The 27491-nt window shown below is 44.1% G+C and overlaps 1 protein-coding gene across 3 annotated transcripts in view; it reads left to right on the top strand.

Annotated features, from left to right (window-relative positions):
- Positions 1-27491, top strand: part of CSMD2 (CUB and Sushi multiple domains 2) — a 373566-nt gene that overhangs the window by 188234 nt on the left and 157841 nt on the right. For 2 of the 3 annotated variants that reach the window (XM_068917408.1, XM_068917409.1), the window contains 5 exons: positions 5662-5739; positions 13814-13901; positions 15112-15236; positions 18920-19041; positions 25821-25924. In XM_068917408.1, the coding sequence (XP_068773509.1) occupies positions 5662-5739; positions 13814-13901; positions 15112-15236; positions 18920-19041; positions 25821-25924 (517 nt within the window). Of the gene's footprint in view, positions 1-5661; positions 5740-13813; positions 13902-15111; positions 15237-18919; positions 19042-25820; positions 25925-27491 lie in introns of those variants that run through there. The other variant, XM_068917410.1, reaches the window with a different exon arrangement.

Genomic DNA, 27491 nt, shown 5'->3' with positions numbered 1-27491 from the left:
AACATTAAAGATACCAGTGCAACTTCCGAAAACTCAACTTAAACCTTTTTAGAGGAACAGAGACTGGTTTGACCATGAATGGAGAGAGATAGATATAAAACAGGACACGTAATGCTATATGAAGTAGAGCAAATAAAATGTGTTTTTAGCACTAGAGATGTAAGCTGACCTTGAGATTGTCCAAGAGGAGGGAGAGCAGATTAGAATGAATCTGACTTCTGCTTTCCAGTGATATGTTTGTAATTTATTAATATCCTGTATCCTCTGAGACAGTATCTGGCTTTGCAGATAATCTATAAGAAATTCATTCCCCTTCCAACTTGTTTTACGTTGATGCTTAGTTTTAGCAGCCTGCTTTCTTTGTATGCTCCATTTCAGCTCTTTCTCATCCATGCCCTAGTTTAGAAATCTCTTTATGAATGCAGAAGCAAGGTTAGATACGATCAGCCTGTACACAGATTCTCTTTATGTTGAACGTAGTAAATTAATTCCCTTCCAGGGAGTTTGGAAATGTTTTTCCCTTTCCTAGTGCTTTTATATAAGGCGAATCTTGCAGTCTTGTAAGTGCTGTGTTCCCGCACCCTGTGAAAGCAAATGAAAAGGGACTATAGAGAAATCAGGGGCTGGGTTTTTTCCTTTTTTCCCTCCTCCAACCTGCCACTCCTTCCCCCTTCGTTCCCCCAAAAGGTGCAACGTACCTGTAGGTGATAAATTAAGCTAGAAATGCTGCACTCGTGACAGGTGACGGGGTGCCTGGGTTCTAGCCCCAGCACTATCGGTCGTCATCTTAGCGATGAGGCGCTCTACATAAGATAATGAAAAACCTACTGAATTTAAAATGATGCTAAACAGATCTAAATGATGATCTAGCTCTTGTAGTCCATCTTTCCAGCGTATATTTTATTACATAAATAGGATCCCAAATTGCTTTTAACGTGTAATAGCATCTTTTATTGATCTCCCCTCCCTGTTTCTGTCCCTTCCCTTTTTGCCTTCCGCCCTAAGGTGGAAAGATGAATGCGGGTGAGTTTCAGCCCCGTCAAGCCGTAGCATGCTGCTGAATACCAGCAGACGTGTTGTCTGTAGGAATGGTCTGTTAAACTGTTTTGCACATATTGCACCACGTGAATGGCGTTTAAGGATAGATAGATCTATGACTATAGATATTTAATCTTTGGCAGATCTGCCAGTCTTCATCTTGGATCACATCTTTGGGCTGTAAAGGGGATATAGCATATGCTGTGCAGCCTGTTGAGTCTCTTGAGCAATCCTGAGCAAAAGGCAAAGACAGGAAAGTTCTAGTGTTTGTTGCGGGCTCTGACTCCTAAACAACCCTTTCTTAGGAACGGAAGGATACATGAGGTAAGAGCCTGTTTTACTAGGTGCTGCACAAGCATATAGTATTTTTCTATACTGTACTGCTCCGAAGTACCCTTCAGAGTAAATAATTCTTTGTCCCAGACTTTTTTCTTTTTACCCCCTATTCTTGCAACAGAAAGAGGGTCCTGTGGCTTGTTCCAGATTGCACTGAAAGTCAGCAGCTGAGCTAAGCACTGAAGCCAAATCACGGCTGCCTGATACAGTACTCGCACAAAGTCCCTCCCTTACCTGGGGTAGGTCTGGGTGGGCTCCCACACGGCCAGGAGGGGCTGCTGCCCACGCATCCTGCTTCGCTGCGTCGGCTGCCTGGGTTTTGTGCAAGGTGTTGCCCTCCAGGCAGATCGCAGCCTGACCTGGTACGGGGTGCTGCAGAGGTGCAGCTGTTCTGAGGTTGCGCTGGACCTTTAAAAAAAAAAAAAAAAACGGATGGAGAGGAGAAAAAAGTGAGATAAAAAGCACAGGAGAATGGCTAACCCTGTAATTCAAGCAGCTTTGCGTGACTCAAAACAGTTGCGTTTTGAAGGAAGGTGTTTCTCTTCACCTTGAACTCTACTAAGAATCCCTATAAGCAACCCACAATAACATCACAAATAAAAGGTGAGGACACCCCAGCCAGAAGAAAGGAAAAAAAGAAATCTGATTCAGGCAAGCCCATCTTTAGTAGCAGTGTCCCACAGCAAGGGGGACAGAAGATCATGGAATATATTTATGCTAAAATGTTTTTTTTTAGAATAATAAAAAAAAAAGTCCCCTTAAATTCTTATTTAAAGCAACATGAAACAGTTGAAAAGAAATGCTCCAGATTGCCTGCTTGCTGGAAAAGCTTTATAATGTCATTTTTCAATTTTGACAAGATTCCACCACATCTGTGGAGGGTTTTGCTGCTCATAGATATCTCAGAAAACAGAGCAACTATTGTTCACCCAGTTATCCTGACATGATCCTTTGTAGTACTGTTCTGCATTCAAATGTACAAACAAAATAAGATTTCCGTATCCTGGATTTTTGAGGCATAGAGTAGGGGAATTGTTCTAATTTTTTATTTCAAAAGTAAGGTATATTGTATCCTGATCTGTTCTAATCTAAATTGCATCGTTTGTAAAGCTTGATTTTCATCCTTGCGTCTCCATATAACACAGAAAATGAAGGATTAAGTGGAGAGGATACAGTGATTTCAGTAATTACTGTTCAAAGAGGCAGAATGCAATTAGTGCAGTAGAAGGTATAGACTTCCTGGGTAATGCGGTTCAGGCTCCTTATGTTAGGATTGCTCCTGAGTAACGAGTGTCTGGTTTCTGCCATGATTTTCAAGGCCGCTAGGTGCTTTGGACCTAAGTTTTCAGTTAGACTCCAAATTTGGAGCAGCCTCTTTCTGCAGACTGGCTTCTAGAAGGCAGGTACGAACACGGGTGAATCTTCTGTTACCGAGTGTGTCCTTTCAAAATCGCCTAATCAGGTGCAAGGTCCAGACGGGTTGATGTCGCGAGAGCTCCCGGCACCGACTGGCTCTGGCTGTAGCTCGGGAGGCTCAGCCTCTCCTGGAAACCCATGCAACGGGCTGCGTTTCAGCGCTTGAACGTGCTCTGACCCGAAGTGCTGGGGGTGCGTTGTCCCCTGCGTGGTGCCAGCACCGGGGCTGTGCCCGCGGGGTGGGCTAGCCAGCAGAACGCCTTGGCTTGCCCTGTAAAGCCGCTAGTTTTCTGTACGGGGTGGAAGTCCGCAGGCCCGTCCCTTGGGGAGGAGCGTTTCTGTTACTTGCGTGAAGTAGCGTGCAACGGGAAGCTGTGGAGAGTGCAGAAACGGCAGGTCTATAAAGCTCCCGTCTTACTGACAGTGTCCCAAAGCGCTTGTACTGCTAAGTCAGGAGTCACTGTACATCCCGTAATAGCTCAAATTTAGCCTTAGATGCTTGACTACGTTTTATTGATTGGGAGGGAACGTTGGCCGGGACAACGAGGTTATCCCTTCGCTTGCTCGGAAAGTGCCAGAGCATCGTTAACTGCAGCATCAGCACGGGTGAGCAGAGCCGGCCCTCCTCGGCGGTTTATCCGGCCGGCAGGCCGAGCGCCGCGCTGCGGCGGGGGTCGGGGGCCGGCTCCGGGCCGCGCCGCCTGCGGGGTGCCAGGCGGCTGCGAGGGGGCTTCGCCGGCGGCGCCCCCCCCCCCCGCGCGGGCACTGCTGCGTGGGTGCAGCCGGGCTGGCCGAGCCAAAACAAAACCGCTCTCGCTGCCTGGAACAAAGCAAGCGGAGCGGCACGTGTCGGCGGCGGTGCCGGGGGGCTCTCCCAGGGCGTCGGGGGGTGCTCGCCGCTGTGGTGTGCGTGGAGCGCATGCAACGCGGTAAGAGGCACGTCGGAGTCCCGTGATCCTGCGGCCCGTTCGACAGCCTCGCGCTTCCCGTTTGTGCTTTAAAGCTGTCGCTGGGCTACCTGGGGCAGAAGGAGGTTCCTGGCTTCCCGCGAAGCTTTCGCTTTTGTAGCCCTTGCCTTGGTCCCTTGGCGTAGCGTGCCTGTTAAAAACCAGGAGATGAGATTGCAACTACTCTGGCATCGTCGAGGCGTTCGGAGACCTGCTGCTTTTCTCTTGGTGTGCTTGCAGGTGGATTGCGTTTCAAGAGAAATAAGCATACTCTTAATTATTTTTCCTCTCTTAAAAAAAAAGCCCAAAGATTAAAGATACTAATACTAGCAAGAAAGCCACGAACACTACAAGTTCTTATTCATGAATATTTTTAAACTAATGTGGACCTCAGTTTGAAGTTATAACTGTGTTATTTAAAGAGAAGGCAAAAAGCTGCAACCACTGGGCAAACAAAAAGCTGCAACCCAGCATCTAACGCAGAAAAATGCTACCTTAGGTAAGCTTCAAGGCGTAGTGCTTGACATCTCCCTGTCTGATGCTTCTGCAAACAGATGTTATTAACAGATTTTTTTAAACCAAAAAAAATAATTAAAAACTTGTTAGTAATATTGGTAATTTTTCTTGACAACATTGTCTCAGAAATGTGCTAATTTAGAGATGAAAGTATGACAAGATAAAGAAAAAGAAAAGAACATTTTAAGTGGAAGATGGGCTGCTTTGCTCCGTAGATAAGAACTGACTCATCAGGGAAGGGATCCTATAAAGTGGTTTTGAACATCATGCTTTCAGATACGAAATTGTTCTTTAATCATGTTAACTTTAAGTATGCCAGTAAAAACTCTGGTGTTTATTAGTCAAAAGTATCTGGCGGCAGGAAGGAGCTGTGTGCCTCCACCTGTGTCCAGATGGTTTTGGCATTGTAGGTTACGTGCGAAACCCTCCTGGGTGGAGAGAGCTGTAGTAGCAGCCAAACCCAAATAAAAACAAGTACCTGCTCTGGTAGGTTGTGAGTCTTTGTATTGGGTAGAAGGATGGGACTCCCTTTTGGGGATGGACAGAAAGAAATCTGGGGACTACCCTCGTGTGTTTCCTCATCCTCTAGATGAGATTTAGAGAGGCAGGTGGATGGTCGCAGCAGGACCTCTGGGAGAGTCTTCCTGCAGATTTTATAGTTGCCTGTGGCTATTAAGAGTGGGTTTGTAAATCTGTACTTTCTTTGTCAATAATATGGTTTTAATATGGCTCTTTCACTTCGAAATTTTACTGCCTTTTATCTGTGTACTATTTATTTAGAGCATGTGCGCAGTTTTCAGGTTGTGGAGTGTTCAGTCGAGTGCTGTATTCCCGAAGAAGCAGGGAAAGGTTTACTGCATAATGTCTCTGTGTAATAACTGCAGCAGCAAAACTACCTGAAACTTAACTTAGCGTTGGCCTCTTGGGATCCCGAAACTCTCTAGAACTTCTCTCTTGTCCATTTTCCATTTTAGTATGCTAAGCAAACAGCATGGTGTTATGGGGAGGAGGTTGGCATTTCCTGTTTTTATATTCAAATTGGGTCATTTCAGCTTAGATCCCCAAAGACGTGAGTCCAGATCCCAGGAGAAGTAAATGAACGGGAGGCCCTAATGGTGATGAGGGGTCAGGACAGAGAGAGGGTCACGCTGTGCCAGAGTTGAGCCCTGCCTGCAAGGCTGGTGCCAGTTAAACCGAGGTGCTTTGTGTTAGGGGAAGGCCAAGTCTGTTAGCTCACAAGTAGCAGAGTATTCCTCAAACTCCAGGGTTATCCAAGCTGTAGGGGAAAGACAGGATATCCTGAAGTGTGGGTGGTGCACAATTGGTGTTTTATTTTCTTTTTAAATAACCCCTATGACTTAGCTTAATATTTTCCTTGTCTTTTGCTTTGTTTTAAATCTCTTTCTAGTGAAAAAGCAAATTGAGCTGAAGTCCAGAGGGGTGAAGCTAATGCCCAGCAAAGACAATAACCAGAAGACATCAGTATGTAAGTTCCCTGCTCCTCATTACACTCTGTTTAATGATCTCCTTGCACATTTCATTTGACTTTTCAGTAATCTCTAAAACCTTGTCACTCTTGACAGTTTTAATGCTTTTCCCTCTCCTCCCTCTGCATTACTGCATCACTTCCTTCCAGTGCTCTATTCACAAGCATTTACTAACTCCTTGGAGTGGGAATGCAGGGGATTGGTATGTGTGCGTTTAATATATACTGTATGCTTCCGGTTCAGTGACAAACTGGGGTTCATTACTTCTGTGGCCTGGAAAGTGTCAAAATGTGAACAGTTTTGAAAACCGAATTAATATTTCTGTTGTGAAATTAGGAGTTGGGGTAAGGAACTACAGAAAATCCAGGGAAGCAATAGCAGTATCTCTCTTTTTACATTTTATTTAATTATTCCTCCTTGCAGACAGATCATACCGCTTTACTGTGCAAGAGCTTATAATGCCAACGTTAACAGTCTCCTGTTAAGTTACTCGCCTTCTGCGTGTCTAGTTGTTAATCTCTGTTAGAGGCGTGCTTAGATTATCGGTTTGCCACTGGTATGTTTTCTGCTTGCAGTAAGTGACTCCATTAGGTCTGTTCATCTTTACATTTGGTTCTTTTCAGATCAGAAGTAAGACTTTTAGTTTGTGTATGTGCATGATTCGGGGCAGATGCCTGGGCTCTTAAGGGGACTCGCAGATTAAGCAGGAAAGGTCTGGAGTTACCCTGTATTGTATTTTATAGAAATCCAGATAGCAGAGCGCAGCACTTCTTAAAATAGATTTTTAAAGGAGGGGGTGTAAACATTTTGTTGCATAGCCCATTAGCCCCATTTCACTTGGCTGAATTTCAGGTGCGAAACTCAGTTAAGAAAAATAGATGAATGGAATTTAAAACATCACTCACTGTCATTGCAAAATGGAATCAGCTCACTTCTAGGTTAACCTGAGAGGGTTTGTTAGTCTCCTAAGGCTCAACAAGGTAACTAAATATCAGGAGGCAAGTTGCCCTAGATCTCCAGAGTAGAAAATGGTGGGCATGTTTAGAGAAAATTAATTCAATTTTCAGGAAAACCTGTGTCCAAGAGGTTCCTGGTCCTATGAAATATTCTTGACAAGAGGAATTTAATTGACCTTTTAAGATACAATAAATATTTAGGCTCACTCAACTGAGAATAAGATTACATTGGAAAATACCATTAGCTTGTCTTGTGCAGACCCTGGAGCTCCAGAAGACGGAGGATGTGTTTGGGACGGGGAATGTGCTATCTTGGATACTGGGGTCTGCGGGGGATCTTTACTCAGTGCAAATGTTAGCCTTTTATGGAAAAGCTGGTTTACTGTATATAAGCATTGTGGGTGTTGGGAAAATACAGGATTCCCGTTTCTCCTTCCTGGGAATACTAGGTTGCTTCTCTGTGGCGATTTCACCAGTTGCTACTGAATGTTGCTGTTAGTAAACCAAAGGACTCAGCACAGCAAAATGAACAAATGGAGATATATATATACAAGCCCCTCAGGGAGTCGAATGCACTGGCTGTTGCTGGCCCGGTGGGTCTGCTCTGCTTCTGGTTCGCGTGGGTCAGAGCCGTGTCAGCAATAACCCTCCCGGCAGCTCCTGGGAAAAGGGCTGGAGGCTGCGGAGGAGACGGCAGCGGCACTGTGCCGCTTAGTGCGTCCCGTTCCGCCCCAGTCCTGCTCCACGTTGCGGGCCGAAGCGTAGGAAGTTCCTGTTGTCTCTGCCCAGGCCATCCTCACCCAAGAGGGAGCAGACTCCAGTCTTCAGAGCTGTCGATTCAGCGTCTTGTGTAGTGCTAATCTTGTCATATTTGATAAGGCAAACTGCAGAGCGCAGGAAGGCAGCTTAGCCTGAAAGCTATTAAGCTGTAATAATATATATGACAATAGTGCTGTGGCCCAAATTCCTCTCCGTTTCCAGCACGGTGCCTGCCACAACCCTTGTGTCTTCAGCCCCTTCCGTGTAAACTGCTCTCTGCTGTGTCTGGACCGTAAACCCAGATTAACCTCTATCTTGCACAGCCTTCTGCTGTCACACTTCTGTTACAGTAAATTTTCAACTTCAGAAATGCTGATTCCAGAGAAGATGTCTCCAGAAAATGGTTTATCTCCAGAAAATGGAGCCCAAAATGTTATCTTCCTTTTCCTTGCTATTTTGATTTGCATGGCTAGCTGCGCCCCCTCTTCCCTCCAGCTTTCATGTGCTGAGGAATCTGAGCGTGCATCAGAAATAATTATACAGGTGGGACAGACTGATTAAAGATACATGAAGTTTGCTAGTTGTTGGTCTTATCATTGCATGTAGCTTGAACGTCAGAAATTTAGAAATTTCTGTGTGTCTTGATAAAAGCTAGTGCCTTTACCGTGCTTTATTTTCAAAGGCTTTACTACTGTTAATGTTTTTGAGTGGACTTTGTATCTAAAAGTTCTCCCTTGAAGAATCTATGACCAAATAAGGCAGCTTGCAGCTACCTGCTTTAATACCCTGAAGGTTATTAAACCCTGCAAGTTGGAGTGTTTTTATTTTGCTGAATTGAAGCTGTGGTTAGCTAGCAGAGTCCACCTGGCCAGATTAAAATCTGTGTGTTTTGCATATCTAAGTGGAAGCAAAATGTATTCACAGCATAGCTGTTTATATTGTGTTAGAAAAAGAATATATAAAAATATGGAATTTTTGGGGGGGGGGGGTGCTAATTGTGCTTGGATGCAGTCAAACATGTTTGTTTGAAATTTAAATGGAGTGTTTTGTACTGTTCGCCTTCCCTAAAATTAGTTGGGCATCTTGCTTTAATCCTTTTTAGAGGGGGAAAAAAATATTACTCTGGAGAGTAAGCTGTAAGAAATACTCTTTTAAAATTGAGATTGCATATAGGGGATTATTTCTTTTACTGATCCTGAGACACACTTTCTGCATTTACAGTACTCCTAAAGCAATGACAAGAGCTAGAATATTGCATGCAGTATGTAAATATGTATAGTCCTTGTTCTTACAGTGTGGAAAAGATAGTATTTTTCTTACAGAAAGCAGCATTAAAGTTGCTTTTCTGACCCTGAAAATGCACTGCTGAATGTTATTGGAAAGGATCATATGAAGTAGTACAAGCTCTGTGTATCTTCAGGTTTGTCTAAATCTGTGTTAAATGTACAAGTGCAAAATCGTTGTGGAGGTGCTGACCAGTTTTAGGTGTCAGCCAAGTATACAGAAGCTGCTAGATGTTCAGCATTGCAGCAAACCTGCTTTCTGCATCAGATCCCGAAACGTGAACGCGCGTCTGGGTCTCTGCTGTACTGCAGCAGCCCAGCGGGAGCGTCGAGCGCCGGGGGAGCCGGCCTGGGGTTTGCAGAAGTAGGCAACGCAGCTGCGAAAGAAGTGGGCTTTGGTTGAAGTAGGGCATGTTGCAGACATGGTCTTTGCAAATGATGGTAGTTAAAGTCTGAGAGGCTGTAAATGTTTTTGTACTCGCATTCGTCTCCTCAGCTCTTCTGAGATAGTGACCAGAAGTGAAATGTGGGTCTAGAATATAAAATTCCCAGCGGGCAGGAGTTGTCTCCAGCATTAGGGTCTCGTAGCCCCTGTCTGCACCCCGTTCGTGCTCACATAACTAGACGCGTGAGTGTGTTGGATCTGGCACTGCGTCACGAAGCTCCTTGGAATGCGCTTGGATGCTTAAAGTTTGCCTGGCTGTTGAAGGGCCCTCCTGGATGAGAAGGGCAAGCCCTGGGTTGAGATGAGCGTGTTACCAGTAAATTCACTCTTATTTTAGGACTGAATTCTGTAATCCATTAAATTCACCAGATGTTTGCATGGAGTAACTGCAAGCCTGAGATCATAAAGAATAATTTAATCTCTTGAGAACAACTGATAACTGCTAAAATCCTTTTTTTTTTTTCTTTTCAGTAGAAGAGCTCACTTGTTTATTTTCACTGTATTTTTCATGCTGAGAAACTTGGGGTTTTTTGTAAAACCTTTTTAGATGCTGCTTTTATCTTGTAGCTCATATTTAACAGTCCTAAATTCAATAAAAAAAATTGTCCTTTGGGAAGCTGTCAGTGAACTTCCTTTATTAACATGAGGAAATACTCAGAGCTAAAGGAGGTTCTTGGTTCTTCTTTCAACCCATGGAGTAAATTACTTTGGCAGTCAAAGCAATCGTAACTGGCTGTTACTGAATACATCATAAGAAGAGAGTTGTTGGAAAAAAAGAGAAGGGGGGAGCAAAGTGTGTGAAGGGGGAACCAGCTCCAAAATTTGGGGGAGAGAATCCTTGAGCCTGTAATTTAAAAATTGAACAGTTCATCACAGTTTTTAAGATGTATTGTTTTCCTAGTAACCTTGAAGAATTCATTGAAATGCTAAGCCTGGGCATAGATCAGTCAAACCTTCAGCAGGATGAACACAGACTGACAAGAGGATCTCAGCATAACAAATATGGTTTATGACCTTTTGTTTAATTACGTTCATACATGTGTGTTTATAACAAAAGCTAGAACAAAAGTTTCTGCAAGCGACCATCTAATCCATCCTCTCCTTTTCTTTTCCTCCCGTTGCGAAGTGAAATGTTCCAACAGACATGGACTGGAGATACCTTTCCTTCCCCCTTGCTCCGTTTCATCTAATCTGCTCGCTGGCTTATCTACTCCTGTTATATGGATATTAATAAAGTGATAGCTAGCGAGAGAAGAACTCTTTTTTGGTCTTCAGAAATGTGATTGATAAGTGACAGCCTGTCCCGTGGTGCCTGCAGGTTTTCCCTGGCCCCCATAGCCTCGTTGGCCCCTCCCAGCTTTGCCTCGGGGGGGGGGGGGGGGGGTGTTCCGGGTTCCCTGGCTTTGGGTGTAGGGGGCATAATAAATGGATTTGACACCAGCTCAGGGATCAACTTCAGTGTAAATGACATTGGATGGTCTTTTGACCATGGGAGAAAGCATTTGTTGCAGACTCTCTGCAGAAGCTGTGCTGGTGCACGCATACGCTACAGGCGTATCTCCTGTTCAGCGTGGTTTTACTCTGCAGAAGGTATAGAAATAAGAAATCTTAGTGCTTTTACTTGAATACCATGTGGACTTGTGACTTACAACCCTCGTTTGTACACACTATTTTAAACTGCTAATTTTACTTTGGAGATATCTTGCTGTACGTGACAGAGTCAGCGTGTTTGCGTAGGTAGACAGTGATTTAAGGAACCCCAAGGAAGACTGGGTCACTTGTATACTTTGTTCAGGCGACCTTTTCCCAGAAGCAATGTATCGTTTCAAGCACTAGCAGAAGGGCTCCTGGAAGTTGATGATTTCATTTGCAGAAGGACCACGCTGTGTCTCTGCAGAGATGCTCTCCCCCCGACGTTTGCTGCTGCTGTTTTTGTACAGTGTTTCCACAGCGAAACAACCTCATTTTCTCAAGTGCTGTGCCTGGATACTGGAGGACGTTGTATTCTGATCTTGTTTCCATGCTTTGCTGGAAGTTATTCAGCTACCCGCTGTTGAAGCCCCGTGCTCTTAATTCCCGTTTGCTTTCTGTGTCATTGTGGAGGAAAGAAATGGGAGGAGTAGTATCCCAGGCCCTGGGAGGTGTGCGGTGGAGGGGCGTTTGGCTCCACGTAACACGTTCAGCAGTTGGATCAACGCTACGGCAGATGGTCCCAAACAGGTCCTAAGACACAGCTCAGCCAGTTGGACCGACCCCTCTGTACTGGTGTTTTGGCTCATGTTGCAGTATGTGCCATAGCTCCTGCAGTGATTTGGCAAGATCTGGGTCTTTGCAGCCATCTTCTTATGTGAGTTGTAAATGCATTTGAAGCTTCAGGCCCTAGAGCAAAGTAGCCAAGCTGTGGAAAAAGTTTACAGCAAATTTAAAACCATTCCAAGCTTTGGATTTCCATAAGACTGTGATTTATGGCATAATTTCCTTTTAAAAACTGTGCTTTAATAGGCATACTCGTGGCACAATTTTGCTGGTGCTTATTTGAATCCTGGTAAATCATAGAGGGTGTTTTCTGGGTTTTGCGTTGAGAGTTTTTGTGTGTCTAAGCATGAAATTTAGCAGGGAAGAAAGGGAGTGCAGATCAAACCAAAAAGAAATGTGTTTCAACAAAACAAACCCACCACATTACCTTGAAGCTCTGATAGCTGATGGAGATACCCTTTTGTGGGGCAGAGTTGTTTCCACGGCCGCTTCAGTTTCCGGGGCAGTGCTGCTTCCAATGCCTGTATACGTTCAGAGGCGTCAGGAGACGTGAAAGGTGGCAGCAAAGCTTTGTTGCTACAAAACACAGCTGCCGAAAGATAAGGGTGCTGCTTTTATGCTGCTGTTTGTTGCTGGTGTCTGTATTTTTCCACGTGATTGAGCTTAACACAAAATTATGAATATGCTATGTTATGCAAAATAAAAAAAAAAAAAACCAGTCTCTGAGGAGCCTGGTTCCCCAAAAGCCATACCTCTCTTCCCCTTTGGCCCTGAGACACACAGAGGGGGCAGCGGAGCACCGAAGCGTCCGGCTGCAGCGCTGCGCCCCGCTGCTTCGCGGGAGGGCTGCGCGGCGGCAGCCTCTGCCCGGCCTCTGCTGGGCTGGTCGCAGCGGTGCCGAGCGGAGCGCGGGGTTGGCTTCGGTGCAGCAGTGCGGGAGACATGCAAGCAGGATGGGGCAGGTGCCTGGGCACGCACAGAGCTGGGAAGGATGGTAAAGCTGTGATGTTTGCAGGGTGAGCAGCCAGCACCTGCCCGTCGGTGCTTGGGGGAGAGCCCCATGCTTGCTGGAGCAGCCTGATCAGTCCTTTTAGGAACAGAGGTATATCACGGGTTTGCAGCTGTAGTATCTGACTCGGGGGGGGGGGGGGGGGGTATAACTAGCCCGGTTGCCCTGCAGGATGATCTTGCCTTTTAGCGTGAGCACACTGTGCGGCCCATGCTTGTGTGGAGGCTCCGTGTGCCTGTCTGTCCACGTAGCTGTTTCCATGCACACACCTCCCTCTTCTTTGCCACACAGAGTTGAAACATTTGAGCCAACGTCTGGTGCGAGGAACGTGCTTTTATCATTGCCCCATCATCCATTTGGCAGGGATCCTTGGGGCACTGTGCTAAAGCAGTGTGTTGTGAAGCGTAACTGAGTTTTTTACTTTAATTTAGTGATAGGCAGAGGTAGACTGGAAACATGCTCATTTAAGATTCATGCTTCACTGCTTCAGGATCGTTGCCAAGAAATGTTGCGTTTTCCTTGCGTCCTTCCCTCTGTGGTAGGAGAAAGCTGAATCACGTCAACTTCTACAACTCGGCGACAGACCCACCCCTTTGTCCCATGTCATTATGCACATGGGATTTTTTGGTAGTTCCTGTAACGCAATATGGAAATCAGCATATTGCCAGATCTCATTTCATCCTCGTCAGGAGCCCCCCAGGTTTTATCCATGCCAAGTTGATGCTCATTTGCGCCATTCAGCAGGCCGGAGGGGGGACGCGGCAACGGGGAGAGACAGGGAATCAAGTCTGACAGTGTGCTTCGTGCTTGTGGGCAGTTACGTTAAGGTTATTCCATAAAACTTTTCATATTCAAGCTAAATTACTTGCTTTGAAACGCTAGACTTGCATTTCCCTCTCCTGTCTCTTTTGTTCTGGGCCTGGGTTTCTCCTGGTATCATACGCCTACCACCTCATTGGGTTGTTTGCTTTCCCTGGCACCACTCGGATGGGTTCGAGGGGCGGTAGGCTGTCACCTTGGCGTGTCACAGGTGGCTGTTTTAATCACAGGCTTCGGAAATGGGCTTTTTAATTGGTATAATTTTGCAGAATGGAGAAACTCTTTTCAGAGGTACTTCTGTAGTAGAACAGAGGGAAAACCATGTTCCTAGCTGGCACTTACTAGAAATCGCTTTGGCATTTAAGCTGAGCTGAAATGATTCCCATTAAACTTGTTTCTAAAGCTGTATTTTTCTAAACAAAATGGAACACGTTCACGTTTTTGAGCTACTAATTTCCATTTTTCTCTCCTTATCCAGCAAGAAAGTTGATGAAAGAATGTTTCTTTTGCTATTCTGTCTCTGTATGTGCTGTTTTTGCTTTGTAGTAACTCAGGTTGGTGTGTCCCAGGGACATAATATGTGTCCAGACCCTGGGATTCCAGAGAGGGGCAAAAGAATAGGCAACGATTTTAGGTAAGCCCGTGTGTGTGTGTGTTTCTGCATGCAGCAAAGCGCTTGTTTCTAGCCGTTGTTGTGCTGCTCGGCATCGCGTAGTTCGTTTGTTTAGAGACCGTCCACGCACCTCTAAACGTGTTACGTCAGAAAAGCTTGCTGAGATTAGTGATGCAAAAGAAAGTGTGTATAAACGTGCACGTGTGTGAGACAGCATTACAGGTGAGGATCTGTAATGATCTATCTTTGAGAATAGTTCTCTTTTCTCAAAATGGGCCTTTAGCCAGGCTACTATAAGCAGTGTTTGCAGTCGTTCTCCTCTCCAGCGAAGTGCAGAAAGACCTGTTTTAAACATCAAACGAATCACTTCTCAGATTAGCTTCGATCTCAGCATGGCCCTGCCCCTAGTAAATTTGAGGCAACTTCCCAAAGCCCTGGTACAGTTTCTTGTCAATAAGTATATGCGCTGCTGGATAATTGTTTTCTTATAAAGTTTAAAACAGTGCTGTTATCCCCTTGTAGTTGCTAGCCTTCATTTAAAGTGCGCGGGAATGAATCAGCCTTCTGTTAGCAATGGTGGATCAATATTTAATCTTATTTTGCTGTCAATGGCTGTTTTGTTCGCTAAAAATGTCTTTCAATTTAACCTGAATCTATCAAATTCTCCTGAAATCTGGAAAATGGATTGGTGGGGTGGGGATGGAGTAAGGGAATTCCCCACAGAGTGCCTAAATACCATAGAATAAATTCTCAACTGGTGGAAAGCAGCACTGTGTTCCTCCAGTGAATAAGGCAGCATTGGCTTAAACCAGCAAAGGATCTGAATCCAAAGCGATAGAATAAAGAACGAGTGTTTCAGTAGTAGATAAAGAATTTATTTTTTTTTTTTGTAAGGAATGGTGTGTGTGTGTCATCTCTTGGGGCCAGAGTCTGTGCTCCCACCCTGAGTGAAACTCCCACTGCAGTTGCCCTGAAGGAGTCAAATCTATTCCCAAACTGTCACCACCTCAGGCAAAAAGCACCCAGCGCAAGCAAGTGCACGAGGCGAAAGATCGCCCCGTGCTCAGTTCTGATGTTTGTTGCCTGGGGGCCAGCGAGCCTGCTCTGTTCACGCTTCAGGTTTCAGAGTATCGTTGGGATAGACTTTTAAAAAAAAAGAAAAAAAAAAAGTCAAACCTGTTTGTGCAGAAGCGTTTCAGTTGCTGACTCCACTTTTTGTGTTGTCTACTAGGTTAGGATCCAGCATCCAGTTCACCTGCAACGAGGGCTACGATTTACAAGGATCCAAAAGCATCACCTGTAAGAGAGTGAGTGACATAATTGTTGCATGGAGTGACCACAGGCCAGTGTGCAGAGGTGAGAGGACAAAAAGGTTTTACCAAGTCATTAGTAACATGACTGCGTTTCCTATTCTGTCCTTGTTTGTCATCGCTTAATGACTGCTGTTGCCTTCTCCTTTTGACTTACTGCTCTGCTGCTCACAGTATCCTTTAGATGGATGCTTTCGGGTTGCTGAGTCCCAGCCTCCCTGTGGAGGACCCTCTATCTCATACCTCTTGCTTCTCCACTAACCTTATATAAGTTATTTTCAGAAGTGGCTTCCTGCAGCCCCTTCCTTCTTTAGCTTCTTTTTGGTTCAATCTTTCCTCCCTTTAGCTGGTCAAAGCTGTTTTCCAGCAGTCCTATAATAGGTTGGAGGACTATAAGAATAGTTGGTCTTTTAACATCTTCCATGGAGTGTTTAGGCTGCCAATACCGTAACAGCTGGGTGTGGCAGGAAGGATGCACAAGTCTTTCCTTCACCCTTGCAGCATCTTTCCTGTTATTAAGACTCCTTTTAATTAAGGAATTGTCATGTTACAAACTCTGATTGAGAGTTTTTGTTAACCCTCACTTAGGAGCGCTCTTGGGAATCGCAGGGCTACCTAACGTGTGGAGCGGCTGTTGCCCTTAGTGATTCCCTAATGGTCAAGTGCTTTGGGCAAAAGGCACCAGGTGAGGGTAAAATTATTGTTCGGTGAAAAGAGTGAAGCTGACAGCTAGAGCTACACAGTCGTATGCAATTGGCACTTGGTTAAAGGCTTCCCTCCTCTGCTTCAGGAAGACAAGTGTTAGAGCGGGAGGGTTCAAGCTCTGTCCTGCTGTTGCTCCTCGCCTGTGAATGACTCTGCTGTGTGCAGTCATAGCTGAGCAGACGACTGTAGAAATGCAAGGAACTTGGCTGCAGAAACCGCATGTTTGATGCCGTTTCTTAGGAAATGATCCTAGTTAAATCAGTCTAATAGTTTAGATCTCAAGTAGCTGCTTGAAAGGGCAGTTAAGTACCTTGTGTGTCTATTGTCTTTAGTAGCTGTTGAACAGTTAATAACTGATGACGGAGTGTTGCATGCTCGTAGAGTGTGTTGGGTTGTTGATTCTCCTTTCAACTTTGGCTAGGTTTTAACCTGCTTGCGGCTCGGCAGCCCCAGTACAGCTCTCTTTTCCAAAGCCTGCATCAAGCAAGGGGTCCAGCTGGAAGAGCAGCCCCTTTATGCGCTCAGCCTGTTGGAAAAAATCAGCTTTGTACTGCTGCCTGTTCAGCGTGGTGCTGGGCAGGCTTGCAGTCCTGGGAAAGGGAGTTTGGCTTTGCCAGCTTCATATTCAAAAATCATTAGAATCTTTTTTTCTTTTCTAAAGATGATTCTTGTTTTGTGGTGAAGCATGTGCAAATAACATGGATTCAAATGTTCAGTCTTTGAATACAAGCCCGAGAAAGAAACCTTTATTTTGTTCCTATGCAATTATTTTATTCTAAAAATTTAGATTTTAAGAAAAAAGCTGTTCCTTTGCATAATGGAACTAATAAAGCTATTTTCATTAACTACGGAGCTTATAATAACTTTAAGTTATTAGCTCTGCAACCTGTGAATTATGTGACGGGGAGCAAGGAGACAAAGCAAAAGCCTGGGATAGAAACCTGAAAAAGCTAAGATGGAGGGAGATTCTTATAAATGGAAGTTGCTGCTAATAGACTAGTAACATGGGATTACTTGGATTGCGGTTCCAAACTGGCATCATCCTCGTTATCCTGTGGCCTAGCCATGAACTGTATGTGAACAGTTTTCTTTCAGTGGAAAACTAAAAACTGATGCCCGTTCTGCCCTTAGCCATTTTGTTTCCTTTTTTTTTTTAACATATATATATATATATATATATATAGGTATAAATTGGCATGCATAATCGTGATATTTGTAATGCTAATAATAAGCAACTTGTAATATTTTTAATTAAATGTCTCTAAAGCTCTTAAAGTCATAATTTGGTATTTTTTCTATTCTTTTTTTCTTTAATATTATTTGCAGTGTTTTGCAAGGCTTTGGAATCCCATCTAATTCTTGAAACAAGCCTAGAATAAATTCAATCAGTGTAAGAGGATATTTGGCATAAATAAGTGACACTATAAAGGAAATTTATGGTGTCTTCTTGCAAGAGATAAGAAGGGATTTGCCTGCATTATTATGATTCTATGAGTGAAAATTTTTTTTTTCCTACATTTAACTTCTGGGTTTTTTCTCTTTCCAAAAAGTTTTTGTTCCCCCCCCTTTTTTTTAATTTCAGTTTTAAAACACTTTTTTTTTCCCTTCCCCCCCCCCCCCCATTTTATTATTGATCGATGAATTTATTTCAGATTGTAGAAATCAGGATGTCCCATGAGCCAGCTTTTAACCCACTGGCCTGTACCAGCTTCTAATACCTGGTGATTAAATGTCTTGCCACTATGTTTGGAGATCTGGTTTCAACTTCTTCCTCTGCAGCAGATTCCCTCAGGGTCCCTGGGCAAGTCACTTCATCCCTTTGTGCTCCTGTTGCTCGCTTTTCAAATGGGAGTAGTAGGGCTTGCCTTTTCTGTGTCGGGTTGGATGGGATACATGTAGCAGACTCCAGGACTGGGTTGGTGGAGGAGGAACACAGTTCCTCACCTCCTTTCCGAGCTTCTTTTCAGTGCTCCTTATGTCCCTTTGTGACTGCCTGTGTAGACGTACAGTTTGGCCGAGAGATCTTTTTCCATGCTTTACTGCTATTTGGGGGGAAAAGCCTTGCAGCTGTCATATCTGCAGATATGGCTCCTTTGAGATTTGAGATAGATTAATTTTGTGGATCCGCCTCAACAGCCGAGGCAGTTACAAAACCAGGATTTTGTTCTTCACGTTTTCTTGTTAAAAGTGTGGTCAAAGAACCTGAGAAAAAACTTCTTCACTGTGAGGGTGACAGAGCATTGGAACAGGTTGCCCAGAGGGGTGGTGGAGTCTCCTTCGCTGGAGATATTCAAAACCCGTCTGGATGTGATCCTGGGCAATATGCTCTAGGTGACCCTGCTTGAGCAGGGAGGTTGGACGAGATGATCTCCAGAGGTCCCTTCCAACCTAAACGATTCTGTGATTCTGTGAAAGAGACACCATGGGCAGAGACTCCCCGCCAAGTGCTTTTCAGTTTCTACTTGTACTAAGCTGATTTTAAGACGCTCAGTAGAGCTGTCATCTTCGTTCTTTGAGACCACGTTTGTATCAGACTGAATTCAGCCCTCGCCTATTAAATACTTGCTGTGCAGTATTTTTTTGGCCTGCGTGAAGAAAGGAAACATGGCCTCCCTGGGACGTTAAAAAGGAACTGTGTCTTAGCTGGAGGCTTCCATGTGGTTGCTGTGACCTTTCATGGTCCTGGACATAAGAAAGTATTTCTGTGAGGGCTTTAATATAGCAAGAAATATTAAATCTATCTGAAAGGTAGAAAATGGACTGTTGATCTGTTTGTCCATCTGTGTGATAGTCCCTGGAAACACCTCCAGTCTATGCAGCACAGATAAATCCTTTGTCTCTGATGGTACAGAGAAGAAAATGAATCTTTTGACTAGTGAAAACCCTACAAAGCAACCAGTTTTGATTCTCCCCCACTTCCATACTATATGTATCTCCACTTTCTCTCCTCCCTAAACAAAGAACCAAATATACTTCCCCAAGCTAATAGACCTCACTCCATCTGTCTTGTTTTCTTTTTCACAGCCAGGATGTGCGATACGTACCTTCGTGGTCCCAGTGGGGTGATAACTTCTCCCAACTATCCTGTGCAATACGATAACAATGCGTACTGCGTGTGGGTCATCACCGCTCTCAATCCGGCCAAGGTAGGTCTCGGAGGTACCTCCATATCGCTCCTTCATTGCCCTAGTGGAAATAGTGGGGTAGCTATGCTTTTTCACATAACTTTTTCTCTCACACATAGTCGTTGAGGTTTCTATTCCTGATGGCATCTTCCCCTTTCCTCTCCTCGCAGACTTCTCCCACATATTTCTCAACTGTCTTTAAAGACCGCGACACGTCACATTCCTTCTCTGCTGAAAATTCATTTTGTTAAAGGATGTAATTAAAAGTGAATGTAATTATTTTTAATCGAAAGCTCTTTGATATCTTGCATGAATGGTGGTGAAATGCCAAACAGCTTAGCAAAGCATTTCATTAAGTGAGCTCTCAGTCGGGGGCAGGAGGGCTGTGCCAGGAATGCTGATTTTTCACTTCCTTTTGGCTGATACCTGGCCGCTAACCAACTGGGAGTTCAGCCCCCAAAGGGCTGAGAGCAAGGGAGGAGGGGAGGAATACTTCTCTACTGCTATTTGCACAGTACTCTGAGCTTATACCAACAAGTCTTTTCTGTGCTTACAGAGGTTTGGAACAGGGGAGACTGGGGATTTTTTTTGCCCCCATTGGTCTGCATGTTCAAGGAGGGAAGGTTCAAATGCAGTATCGCTCATCGCATAGAGAACAAGGCTCAGCTGCCTTGGTCCTCCAAAGATCAAGTCCTTCCCCTTTTCCACTGGTGCAGGAGAGCAAAACTCAGGCCCTCTCATCTCTTGCCTTGCAAACTCAGCCTGTCCCTCTCCTCCAGGAGGTCTTGAAGCAAGGCTGCCAAGGGACGGAGCTGAAGCTCACAACCGTTTCCATTGTAGGAAGCCACCGGTGCTCCGTGATGCTCCTGAACCTTATGTGCTTCCTCTCCAGAAAGAAATATCTGGACAAGTTTTATATTTTAAAACCCTTACCAAGAGTACTTATAGATCTCTATGGGAACATAAGAACAAAAATGCCTTTTTTAGCTGAATAGCTCAAAATACCCTTTTTGAGGCACCATCTTCTCCTCTCAGAAGACGACAGGTTTTTTTTTTTTTCCTCCTTGGGATTTGGGTTCCTAGTAGTATAATCTGTTAGTTCATGAGCAAACCTTACATTCCAAGGCACCGAGCTCATATGCTTATCCAGTCAATTATTTCTTGGTCCTTGCCTCTAGACAGACTTGTATTTTGGCGCTTTGCCTTCTGCTTCCGGTCTAAATAAGGCATTTCACAAACATGTTAGTATTCCAGGGTCTCATCTCTTGCTAGAAATTGTTCCAGCCTGTAGAAATGCTGGCAACTGTTGGCAGTTGAAGCACGCACACTGCTGCTCGCTGGGTGGAATCTCGAGCTCTTTCTGCCATTGCTTTCCTTCCCTCTGGAGCACTCACCACCACAGGTTGGATCGGGGCTGGCTGAAGAGCCTGTTGAATTCTACTTCTCGCTGCCCGCTGACCTCAGTTTAGGCCTTTAATAAGTGCAGATCACTGATGGGTCCTGATCTTAATGAGGAGTGTTTCTGTGTTCTGATTTTCGGATAAGTTGATATTTAAAGGGCTGTCATTAGCTGGACATTTCATCTAGCAGATAGCTTGGTTTGGTGGCACAGAATGATGTTAATGACCCAAATTCTAGGAGACTGGAGTGTGGAGTCGGAATATTTTTCTGTGTGGATTTGTTAAGAGCGTTTTGCTGGGTCATCAGATCCAGGGGATTCTCCCTCACCGAGGCGGTGTGTCATTGGAGAACGGTCTTAGTGTAAGAGCAGCCGTTGCTGCTCCTGTCTCAGCTATGTGTCTCTGTCCACAGCCTGCAGACCCATGGGGGTGTGCATTGACTGTGCATGGACAGGCTATTCACATCTCTTTCTTTTCATCCATCTTTGTCTTTCAAAGATGAGCAAAATCCATGGTTATGTGAATAAAATCCTCCTCTGTATTTGGAATGAAGTTGTAATGAGCTGGGTGTCAACATGTCCTTGGTTTTATGTGAGCTAACACGTTCATTTGGGTTTTCTAGCGCAGCCTATGATGGTGATGAGATACCAAGAGGTGCTTTTGGACCATGTCCCTTATGTTATTGAGCCTCTGTCATGTTGCTTTCCTGTGGAATATTAAGGGTCTAATCTTTAGACCTGTTCATTTGCTTTTGTGCCAGCCTCCTGCCCAGCGTAGATGGTGGCTAACAGACCTTTCTTGCTCTTCTTTCAGCAGTGTGACTGGGCAAGCTTCTGCTTTTAGAGCTTGCTGTCTCCTGTTTAAAAAACCTTATGTTTGTGAAATTCTGCTTTCAGAAAGATTCTCCTCTTCCCCTGGCTGGATTCTTCCCCGGCCTTTAAGCCTGTGTAGTAATGAACTGTTGATTAGAAAACAGAATCAGCAAGCCCTGTTACTCAGCTCTCATAAATCATGAAGTGAACTGAACTCGGTGAAATCCATTAATTTGAATGCTTAACAACTTGCCGCAGAGATTCAATAGCAAAAGAAACTGTAACCTGTGCTGCATGGGCTGCAACTTCTTACACGGTAAAGAGGTGAAGCACAACTGAAATCAGACAGATTGGTCAAAATCATCAGCTTGTATTAACCATCTGTAAAGAGACCTCCACTTATTTTTTCCTTTGATGTGACAAATAGTGAATTAGCAGCATCCGTTTATAAAGGGTTTCTGGTAGAGTTGTTGATTATTGAACGCTTCATCCTAGAAGCATAATTTAATGGTGGGGAAAAATCCTCCACCTCTTTGAAGGACGGAGGGTTGAGAGAGATGCGCTAATCATTTTGGGAAGGCACTGCTGTGCCTGCTTGTCATGTGCTCAGTGCTTCACCTGCTCTTACTAATTTGCAGTGCAGTTCAAAACTGCAGCATGATGCCTTTCCTCTGTTCGAATGGCAGAGGACCCTCTGCGTGGTCTCAGGAGCCCAGGCACGGTGCAGGCTTCCTTCTGGCACTCCTCCGGAAGATGGGAAACAATGAAAATCAATTGCCTTTACTGTTCCTGCTATTTGAAGAATTCGTCAAGACTCTGGAAACTGAAGCTGTACAGACAGGACCTCATCTGAGCGGTGACAATGCAAAACGGCCTGTCCCAAACCCTCCCGCTCCCCAAGAAAAAAAAAATCCTGGGAGGGACAGTACTTGTGCTGCTGATGAACTGTTGAATCCTGCGGGTAATTCCACTGATGTGGACAGTTTCTTGTGTCCATTAAGCATCCCATGATGTTTCCTCCCTGGGTTAGCGCATCTGCTTACAACGTACGCGTGATCCAGTGTAGCATGGGGAGTTACTGGTAGCTGAGTTTTAGTCCTGACTCAGTCACTGATATTCTTACTTGAGGAGTGACCTAGTACTGAGTCTGAAAAATACCCAGGCATGTAAAATGCTTGCTTCAAGCAAGGCCTAGGGTTGGCTGCGTGTTGCTAAACTGGAGATTTCACCACCCTGACTCGTATTGCCCTTGTGTGCAGAGGGGATGATACCATCACTGCGCATTCCTCAGTATGGGTAAAGGAAGGAATTGAAGATGAATTAATTAAATGCCTGTAAAACGCTTTGAAGATAAAAGCCTGATGGGCCTGAGCTGAAGCCTGCTGAAGGCAGTGGTAATGTTTCCATTGACTTGAGTGGTCTTTGGATCAGGTCCTGTTATATGAAGCTTTTAATATGAGCGATGGGAAAACCACTGAGCTGAATTTAGAACTCATTTGCAAGTCATCTGTTCTATATTTGGAAAAGAACTGTGAGCCCGATTCACTGAGCTACAGAATCCCCCAAAGTTTGCTCAGAAACCAATATGAACAGGGTTACGGGCAGAGTGCTCTGTAGCTGACAACTTGGGATTCTTTCCTGTACAGAGGCCAATGTGCTGCGTATCAAAATGATTTGGGGGAGGGAACTGAGGGTATATAGATTTTTGTGATGGTCCCCTGTGCCATGGGAATTAATTTCAAGCACAGTGGAAAATAGATCACTCTCTCAGTCTGAGAAATGCTTGTGTTAATTGGTGAATTTGCATCAGAACTGATAGTTCTGAACCTTCTCAACATAATGGATGTCACTGGTTGATATTTCTCCTGGGGCTAGTCTCAGCCTAGAGTCTAGCTAGGCAAATAAAGCACTGTCCAAGCTTCCTGTGTCATTGGTGGAGAGAGATGGGACCCTCCAGCAGATGAGTCATCCCATATGCAGAGGGATGCTTAAGACTGGGGAGAGGAGGAGAAAATGAGTAATGTGTGCTTGTAAAGCCTTTGACTATAACTCTGTAAGAGGCGCTATACTCTGCAGAGAGAATTACTGGGTTTTTTTTTTTCCTATGACTGTGACTGCGCTTCAAATCACTTTGCAGTATGTGAAGGCTTAGCATCGTGTGTCAAATTCAAGCCTATTTCCTTGACTTTGCTAATTGTTTCCTGCCACTTCAATAGCTTAAAACTGAGATTTTGTGCCATCCATGTATTTGTGTGTGCTGGTAGGTCTCTTGTTGTTTAATGAATCATTAAATAATTTTCAGCCTTCAACCCAAAGAGAAAATAGCAGGAAAATGGCTAAATAAATATTATATTGAGTATCCTGTTCCTGTGCAACAAGGTTACAGTCTACAGTATACGGGAACCTAATTAGTTATTTAATTAGGGTCAGACTCCTTAGAATGCAGTTTACTTGAATGACTGATGTAACTAATGGTGTGTGCCATTTTACAGCACTATGTTCTTTGTATTAATTACATTATTCCATCCTTACATGGTTTAATAATAATCTGCACAGGTTAATGCTTTGGCACTGCTACTAAAATTAACAGTTCCAAACTTCTGTGAAATATCACCCAGGCTCCTCTTTCAGAATCCTGGGGCTTTTTGTATAATATCCTATTTTCAGAATGTCATGGCTAAAATATCTAATTTGCTCACGTTTGCTTTATTTATGCATTTGAGAAGCATTAATTGTATTTATCTGTGGAAGACAGTAGCACAGAACAGTTCAATTTGAACTATATGTATACACCCATTATTTTTTAAAGAACTTTCAACCCATTTGACGTTTGACTAACCAATGTTTTCTGAAGTGGTTGAAGTTAAGTAGCTTTCAACAGAAGAATGCTGTCCTCTTTGTACTGAACTAGATATTCTAGAGAAAGTGCATATAAGCCTTGAGGAGACTTCAGAGGCATGCTCCCATTTAACACAACACATTTAATTATTGGTTTTGGTTTGTAACTATGGTGAGATTTTTATTCCCCTATGATTTTACACATGCTTGTGTTTGTAGGAGATGCTGCTTTTATCTATAACTGGCAAGAAGTTGCCAAACAAATATTTTAGTTTTTTAATATCCATGTTGAAAGGAATCTCTAAATGATTGGGAGTTACGCTCTATTTAATTGCATATTGGTTTTTTGCACCTAAAGCGAATTAACAGGCTAATTCTAGTTTTGGTATGAGTGATATTAGGATTTAAACATGTGAGCTTCCTCACTGGTAACTCAGATGCATCAGCTGGTACCTGGTGAGTGGAGCTCAACTCGGGGGAGGTGACTGACTCAGTTTGGTGGGTACATTCATGAATCTCTGGCTTTGATGTTTAGTAACTTCTGGGAAAGAATCAGCTACACACTAGTACTATCTGTGATGTTCCAGGAAAGTCCCTCTCAGTGTATTAGTTAAGGACAACTGAGATTCCTGTGCCACCCTCCCTTGCCCTAAATCAAGCCTAGGTTGGCATCATGTCTCCGTGGAGCTTGGCACACATGCAGCTGCTTCTCATAATCGTTTTTGAGAATTTCTATTTCATTTGTGAAACTAAACTTGGTGCTGTAAGCTGTTAAAAGTTCAGAAAATAAATATATTCACAAGCCCACACCTGCAGCAGGATGCATGCATTCAAGTGTTTCTGTGCTTTCCTGGATCTGGGCAGTTAGGAAGCCCTAATAAACAAATCTGCCACTGATTTCATTGGTTTTGTGGGTGTAAAGCTATTCTGCAAATTAAGTTCTCTTCCTTTTCTCTTGTTTCACCCTGTCCAAAGCTGGATTAAGGGCCTTTGTCCCCAGAGTCAAATTGTAATTTTCGATTGCTCACAAATGAGAGAGGTTTCCAAAGCAGCTTGGAAGACTTGGAGCACAGAGCTCCCTCCTGACTTCAGTGGGCCCTCTGCTCCTCAGCAATGTGGAAAGGCTGCCTAAATCCACCGGTGTTTATGAAGGGGGGCGGGAGGTTTGGCTAGAGCAGGAAGGAGAACACAGGGACCAAATGCCGTGGTGGACAGAGCGATGATGGTGTTGGCAGACAGCTTGAAGCGATTCCTTGAGCTACCTTAGCTGTAATGCATACAAAGTCTTTCTGGGTCTGATAAAGCTTCTAAAATCAGGGAAACTTTCTGACCAGCGTAGACCAAAAGAAGGGCGCTCTGCTCGCACCACGTGTAACAAACACCCTGTTTCTATGTACATTCACATCCGTCATCAGAATCTCCACTTTATGCAAGAGATGGTGGTAATACCCAGTGAAAAAAGTGTGCTGAAAGAAAGCCCAGCACACATCTTTATCATCTAGATAAGTCATCTAGAAATCAGTAGATAAAGTAGAAAAATCTGAAAGGTAATTTCAATGTGAGCTCCATTTATCTGTGAAGAAGTGCCGTAGTGCTATAAAAAGTGAGGACAGTCACCTTTGGTGATGTCCTGAAGATATTAATGCTCTTATAAATTGCTCCTTGATAGGCAAACAGATAAACAAACAAGACAAGGATTTGCTGGCTGTCTTGGCAGCTGATTCATATTAATATGCTGCATCTTTGCCAGGTTATCAAACTCACCTTTGAAGAATTTGAACTAGAAAGAGGATATGACACGCTGACAGTTGGTGATGGAGGACAAGTCGGAGACCAGAAAACTGTGCTTTACGTGTAAGTAGGATGTCCTTTGTCACTGTGAGAAACCTACCCGTGAGTTTTTCCTGATGAGGTTTAGCTGATGTGCTTGGATGTAGGATTCCCAATAGTTTGCTTGCTGTACCTCACTGAATGGTTTATACTGCTTTTCATTTTTTTGGTGGGGTTGCATGCTCTTGGTGTTCTCTTCTCTCATCACGTTATCTTAGGCTTCAGTTGAGGGAAAAGCTCTACCCTCTTTGCTTTTGTTCTCCTGAACTGCCCTTGTCAGCATGCTGCACAGACTGGTTGAAGCCATCTGAGGAGCTGAATGAACAAGGTTAAAGTTCTGATGCAAGAGTAAATGCAAACCAGGCAGAAAATAAGAACTGGTGGGACCTTGCTGTCCGTCTTGTACGGTCATTTTTAGCAGTGCAAAGTGGTCGTAAATCCGTTACGTTTCTGAGTGACATTCTGAGCATTTTACACCCACTGTGCATTTGTATGAACAATGTCACAGACTTCTTCAAAACCGAGAATCTTTCCCCCTTTAATTTCTCTCCTTTGGTGTGCCAATTTAATGTTCTGTAGAGGCTTTCTCAGTAGAAGAAGCGCTGTAGATAGTCCTACTTTCCTTCCAGACCTTCCTGTATCTGTGTTCATCCTGCAAATGTTTCTTTCAATTTTACTCAGCTATAAGGGAGGGAAACTGGCCCGCTGCAGGACAGCTCCAGCCATGCGGAAGGAAGATAGGAAATCTCTGATGCTGTGAGTTGTTAGAAGAAAGAACTGTTGAGTATTCATTGAATTGTTTGTAGAATATCTGAAGACCGAGCTTTGTTTTACAGTGAGACTAATATGGGAAGATAACAGGGAAATAGGCTTTCTGGTGGTACTTGCGTTCTCGTCTCCAGTGGTTAATAACTGGAGGGAGTTTTGGTTTAAGTTGGAAAGGAGCACGTCGGTCAGAACGATGCAAATGAACTTGCGGGTTTGTAGATGAAAGGCAAGGGTTTTCCCTGACCCGTGTGCTCACTGTTGGTAAGCATCAATAGCTGAGGCCTGTTAATTAGGCAGGGTTCCCAAGGTCCTTGAGAGTGTTTAGATGCTCTAGGACAGGGCACGTGCAGGGGCCTCGGAATTTTGACTGAGGTGGAAATGTGCACAGCACAGAAAGGTCTTTCTCCCCTGTGAGCTATAACGTCTCTGAATTTTTGTTTTTTACGTACACACTGCGCTCAACTCTGAATCAGTACCGTGTTTAGGATATGGTCATGCCTTTGACTTAGGGATAAGTCAAGATCTTTTAAAGTAGCCACCAGAAAATGCCACAGCAGAAAAAGAATGCCTCTTGATCATCTTCAGGGAGTTGATTTATTCTCATTAACCTGCTAACCTTGATGGTTGTGTTTGCCCTTCTTCTGTTAATGTCCTGCCCCATTTCTTTCCTGAAGGGTCAGTGAGGAATCAATTTGTGCATCGTTCAAATCTAATTGTGAAAATTGTGTGTCATTCAAATCCACTTTACTGAGGAAGCGATGACTCTGATATAGCTCTTCTGAATCATTGAAGTAAAGTACTGTGTAACTTTATGGAAATTTAA

The sequence above is a fragment of the Struthio camelus genome, chromosome 23 (genome assembly GCF_040807025.1).
Source record: "Struthio camelus isolate bStrCam1 chromosome 23, bStrCam1.hap1, whole genome shotgun sequence".
Lineage (NCBI taxonomy): Eukaryota > Metazoa > Chordata > Aves > Struthioniformes > Struthionidae > Struthio > Struthio camelus.
The sequence above is the reverse complement of the archived record's forward strand: the minus strand, read 5'-3'. Positions and strand labels throughout refer to the sequence as shown.